The sequence below is a fragment of the Pundamilia nyererei genome, unplaced genomic scaffold (genome assembly GCF_000239375.1).
Source record: "Pundamilia nyererei isolate P.nyererei 1_Seehausen unplaced genomic scaffold, PunNye1.0 scaffold00267, whole genome shotgun sequence".
Classification (NCBI taxonomy): Eukaryota; Metazoa; Chordata; class Actinopteri; order Cichliformes; family Cichlidae; genus Pundamilia; species Pundamilia nyererei.
Window position 1 is genome coordinate 241,468 of NW_005187668.1, and position 6,400 is coordinate 247,867.

The 6,400-nt window shown below is 38.5% G+C and overlaps 1 protein-coding gene across 1 annotated transcript in view; it reads right to left on the reverse strand.

Moving 5' to 3' along the window:
- ghrhrb (growth hormone releasing hormone receptor b) overlaps window positions 1–6,400 on the reverse strand; it is an 81,055-nt gene that overhangs the window by 28,138 nt on the left and 46,517 nt on the right. Inside the window, exon 3 of the mRNA XM_005750291.1 lies at window positions 374–484. Within this exon, the coding sequence (XP_005750348.1) occupies window positions 374–484 (111 nt within the window). The remainder of the gene's footprint in view (window positions 1–373; window positions 485–6,400) is intronic.

The following is a 6,400-nucleotide window of genomic DNA, read 5'->3' on the forward strand; positions in this document are numbered from 1 at the left end:
CACACACACACACACACACACACACACACACACACACACACACACACACACACACACACACACACACACAGATAACATCAAGGAGGAAAACACTATACAGACAGAAGCAGGAGGATAAAAAGATCGCCATGACTGTTGGCAGCATTATTAATCACTTTGTTGCCCTGCCTCAACCAACGCTGATGGTTCTGCTGCAGTTCCTTGCAGTTTATATCAAGTTAGGAGCCCTAACATAAGAACATTGTTTTTAGAGCATTAAAAAACACAGCCAAGCATCCTCAAAATGTCAAATTTTGGTACAGTAGCAATTATTTAAATTAGCCAATTAAACCAAAGAAAACTAATCATTCAATTTGAGGTGAAATGGACTTACCTTGGTTATTAGGCAACAGCTGCCAGATGCCAGAGGCGCACGAGATATTGACCACCTGTCCCACCTCAGCATGATACCAGCACTGAAGGTTGTCCCAAACTGTCGGACAGCCTAACAAGGAAAGACAGTAATTACCAAACATTATAGAGTCTCAGTTAGCAGCACTAATACTTTCACAGCACAGGTGAGTAAACAGAAATATTACATATGGTCAGACCATCATCAAAACAAAAATATACTTGCTGGACAAAGACACAGTTCTTGTAGTTCTGCCTCTGCACACCATCAAATGCTTCAAGTCAAACAATTGCAATGTGACTGAAGTGCAGATTTTTAGCATTAATTCCAAAACTTTGCATTAAAAGCTTAAGAATTACAGGCTACAGATTAGAAATGACAGATTTTCGAGCTGTGTTCAAGTGCTCAAAAATTATTAGACCATTGACTAATAAGCAGTTTCATGGGCAGGGAAGACCTGATCTATGAGCAGACATAAGTAGATATAACATATAAAGTTGATCAGATTGTTGAATTTTTATTTCACTTTAATTAGTAATATTAACCCTGCTGATCTTTCATCTGCCATTTATGACCTTCCATTTATTCACAGCTCCTCATCCCCAGATGAACTTGTTTCTCACTATAATGTCAACCTCCATAACCTTCCTAACACATTTGCTCCACTTAAACACCGAACTGTCTCATTTTCCCGTTCAGCACCATGGTTTACTCTCAACCTGCGCCATCTCAAAGCTAAAGGACGCCAACTGGAATGTCTGTTCAAGAAAACCGGACTTACGATACAAGAAATGTATAACAATCATATCTTGTTGTATAACGATTGCATTGCTTCAGCCAAATTTGCATACTATTCTGGTTTAATCAGTTCTAGTGAAGGTAACTCCAGGTCTCTTTTCATTGTTTAGTAAAATTACAAAACCTCCGGACTCATTCTCCTCTCATATGAACTCTGCTGACTTTTGCAACTCTCTTATATCTTTTTTTACTGATAAAATCGCTGATATCCGCCAACTTAACTCGGTAGGAGCATCTAACTGTCAATGGTCAATGTCAGTGGTCAATAGTAACTTTATTGTCCCTAACGGGAAATTGATTTGCAGTATGTCCATACAGAAATATAAAAAACAAACAAACAAACAAACAAACAAACAAACAAACAAACACATCACATACACACAAAAAATAATATAAGCCCTGAGAAAACAACCTAAATTTTATCATTAAAGAAAGTGCAATGTGCAATGGCAACAACACTTATGGTTTAGTGTTATTAACCATGATAATAGCAGTAGGTAGAAAAGACAATCTATGTCTTCACTGCAGGCACTTTACAACGACGACCTGAAGGAAGCAGTTGAAAATCATTAAAGAGAGGATGATCTGAACACAACAAGACAGAGGTTGCCTTCCTCAGCACCTGCCTGTTAGAAAATTTCACAAGCTGGACCTGAAATCTGACCAGACACTTTAACCAGGTTGCTAAATCTGGTCTTATTATTCAAGGACATATTACCGTACCAGGCAATGATACAGAAGGTTAAAACAGATTCAATAAAACTTTTATAAAAAAGAGTCATCATTTCCGATGAAACATTAAAACCTCTCAACTCCTTAAAATGTACAGTCTTTGTTGAATCTTTTTCACTGTAGAAGCAAGATGTGACTAAAAGGACAGAGTCTTATCAAGAACAGCCCACAAATACTTATAACTGTCCACCAGTTCAATCGCTGCACCATTTACCACTGTTAGCGCAGGATGTGGGGATGTCTTCCTGAAGTCAATAACAATGTCCTTGGTTTTCAAGGTGTTGATCATTAAGAAGGACTGATCACACCACGAAACAAACTCATCCACAACAGGCCCATGGGAATCCTCTTCACCATGAAGGAGGGTTACAATGACTGTGTCATCTGCATATTTAATGAAATGCCTGTTGGCCTGTGTACTGCGACAGTCTTTAGTGTACAAAATATACAGTAGAGGAGAGAGACAACAACCTTGTGGTGAGCCAGTAGAAGAGTTCAGTTGTTTGGAAAAACAGCGGTTCACACACTGAGATCTGTCAGTTAAAAAGTCTAAAATCCAACCAACCAGTTTAAATCAAGTTTAAACTGGTTAAGAAGTTTATCAACTAAAAGATGTGGCTGGATAGTATTAAAAGCTGAAGAAAAATCAATAAATAAGAGCTGAGTATGAGCTTTAGCACCATCGAGATGGCAATAAAGGAAATTCAACAGAGTGACCACTGCATCATCAACACCTCTACGAGGCCTGTATGCAAATTGTAGTGGGTCTATAAGATTTTCTACTTGCTGCAGGATCTCCTTCCTGACAAGTTTTTCAAAGGACTTTAGGAGGCCTAAAATCATTTAATGATGTAGGTTTTGTGGTCTTAGCAACTGGAGAAATAATTGATTTTTTCCCATACCTCTGGAACCTTCTGTTGCTGAAGTGATAAAAGAAAGATGTAATAAAAAAATACTGCATAATTGCTCAGTGCATGTTCCAAGCACCTGGTCACATATACTTAAGGACCTGGACTTTTATTAGTCTTACTCATTTTAAAAAGATTTTCCACCCTTCTTTCATCAAAGAACAAAGCAGGGGAAGGGGGGCTCTGGTGCTCTCTATTAAGAAATCAAGTGTATTCCTAAAATTATAATTATCAATGAATCTCAAATAAAATCTATTCAGCTCATTGGCTAACTGAGAGTCTGAACTAAAACCAGGGAGACTTATCTTATTACAGTCACTGTAACAGTGACCAGTCATGTGTTTCATACCTGCCCAGGCCACCCTTAAGTTATTGCTACCCATCTCCGCCTCTACCTTATCCTTGTATTTTACTTTGGCTTTTTTAATTTCTGATCTGATCTCCTTCCTAATTTCTCTAACTTTCAAGATATTCCCTTCAATAAAAGCTTTTTTCCTTTCATGAATCAGCCTCATAAGACCTTTTGAAGACCATGGTTTGTTATTAGGGAAAAATGCAAAACCTTTGAAGGGATAATCATGTCTCTGCAAAAGGAGATATAGCTGCAGACAACGTCCGTGAGTTCATTAATGTCTCTACATGATTCTGTAAACACCGACCAGTCTAGCCGCACCTTTTATGGAACTGTAACATAGATCCAGAGTCATATTGAAGCGTGTGGGACAGTTCACATACTGATAAAAACTACTCAGTGTTTTCTTCACATCGCAGCGATTAAAGTCCCCAAGAACAATATTAGGGGCCTCAGGAGAGAGATTGTAGTGAGTGGATGACGTTGGAGATGGTGCCAGTCGCATTCTTAGGATTCGCTTTAGAATGGATGTAAACGACGGTGACGTTAATCTGTGGGAATTCCCTCGGCAGATAAAACGGCCTCAAAGACACAGAGAGGAACTCAATGTCAGGCAGACACACTTGTTTACGAACAGTAACGTTTTTACACCATTTCTGATTTATATACAAACACACCCCTCCTCCTTCAGATTTCTGGGTGGCTCCGGGGTGTCAATCCAGATGTATGGGAAACCCGAAACCCTTTAATTCCAGAGAAGAATCAAGGTCAGAATCCCTGTGAATGCCATTAGACATGTATCCCTGTAGTCCCGTAAATGTGCGACATTCAAATGCAGTTCATCCAATTTACTCCTCAGTGAGGAGTAAAGTGTATCGTATTTTCTTCCTCAATTGCTGACGTAGGCCTCCCTTCTTACAGCGCTTCCTTGCTCCACCAAGAGAGCTCATGACGTAATTCTGAAGGCTAGACCGTCCAATTTCACAGTCGCTCACTTCCGGCCTACTCAGCCTTCGGAGGACCCGGCCCACTTAGACCACGAAGGCTGGGTCCTCAGGTGGACACAGCCTGTGAATTTGGACACCTCTGCTGTTTCCAGCCGGACAATAATAACGGTGACATTTAACCTATTTACCCGATAAGTAAACATTGTAAAATTCAAGTTTATTGTGTATACGTATATGTATACCACTCCCCCCCAACAGCCCTTTTGAATGTCTCCCTAATTCTGAGGTCTCAAGGTTGGCAAGTATGTTATTTGGTCTCCCTAATAAGTCCCTCCATAAACTTCAACTTCTTCAGAATTCTGCAGCTCGGGTCATAACTCGTACTCTCTTAAGAGACCATATTACCCTAATTCTTCAACAGCCTCACTGGTTGCCCATAAAAGCCAGGATAAACTAAGATAAAATCTTAGTTCTCATGTTTAAGTGTATTCATAACCTTGCCCCTCCTTATCTCTGTGATCTGCTTTGTATCACCACAGTTTCCCGCTCTCTCAGATCTTCATCTGCCACTCATCTTGTTGTTCCTTCTGCTTGCCTTACCACTATGGTAAGCTTTCAGTTGCTCTGCTCCTCGGCTCTGGAACTCACTTCCTTCAGCCTTAAGAAATGGATTCTCTTCCCTTACTTAAGTCACAACTCAAAACCTACTTGTTTAACCTGGCTTACTCGCTTTAAAACTTGCTGTCAAATCGTGGGTTTTTTTGTTTGTTTTTTTAAATTTGTTGTTTGTAGTTGTATTTTGCTGGTTTCTGTATTTTAATTTATTAGAATCTATTTTAATCTACTGTTTTATTGATGCTGTTTTCTCTTTGTAGGGTGACCTTGGGTTTTAGAAAGGCGCCCTCAAATAAAATGTATCATTATTATTATTATTATTATTATCATCATCATCATCATCATCATCATCATTAGTAATTTTAAATACGAGTTCAAAAGAGATGCCTGTGCAAGTGAGAGGAGCCATCATTAGATTAAAAAAAACATGAACCATAAATCCATGAAAGAGAAAACATTTGGATTGGTCAACTCAAAAACTGATGTGTTCTTAAAAAGAATAAATGCCAACAGCATCAAAAAAGTGCATGATGATAGATGTATTTACATAGTAAAGAAAAAGCCTGCGAGTCATACAGTTGCATTCACAACTGGAAGTAATTCACTTGATCTTCATTAGTTTGAAACTGAAAGCTGGTTGTTTGTTGACTTTCCGGGCCCTGGTTGCCTTGGTAGCCCTTGGCAAAAACGTATTTACTGCCAAGTAATATCTCAGTCCATGCTGACATTGGTAATTGCTTAAGCTGTTTGCCAGGAAGTTGAGAAAAGTTTATCACCAATTTGTGTCACCTCTAGCTGCCAAATGTCGTTCACTATCCATAGTCTCTGGTCACCACAACACTGCAAATCGTTCCCAGTAGGGTCAAAAGGTAAATCAAGAATGTTCTTGAGGAGGCAGGTGTTTCACTTTCAAAGTGTAAAATCAAGAGACACCATCCTGAATGTAAAAACAGGTTTGCAACAAGGTGCAAATTCCCTACAGCAAAATAACAGCATACTCTTCAATGGCAATGTCAGTCATCCTTCAGCCTAGCCCAGAATGCTTTTATTAAAAGTAATTATTAAATATAAAATTGAATGCAGAGAGACCCACAAACAAGCAGCAACTTAAGGGAAAATAAAGGTTTGATAGACATCTCACGGGAGGAAATGCAGCATTTAGTAATGTCCATGTGTTCTAGGTTTCATGTAGTCAGTCACTGAATTTGGATTTTTATCCAATTATTAAAAACGATTTTATCTTTTAATATGATATTTCAAATCATGTGTGTTCATCCAATAATTTTGAGCCTCTGAAAATGTATAAGTATAAACATTTATAAAAAGCCTATAATTCCTAAACCCATCCAGCCATTCGTTCTCTTATCTAAGTTGGGACGCCTTTATGATTTCACTTTACACATATTATTCAATTTTTTTAAACATGAGTAATAGTCTGTGACTAACCTGTGACTGTGGTAATAGCACACTCTAAAAGAGTGTTACAGTTAAGGTGAAGGTTTTGTTTTTCAGGGCATCTTAAAGAGTAATGTGATACTTACCAGGTCTTAAAATGAGATAAATGCAATCTCAGCTGAACAATAAAGCATGACACATTTCACTCTGTCATTATTTATTTAGCAGAAGACAACACAACGTACAGAACCAGTGCGTGGAA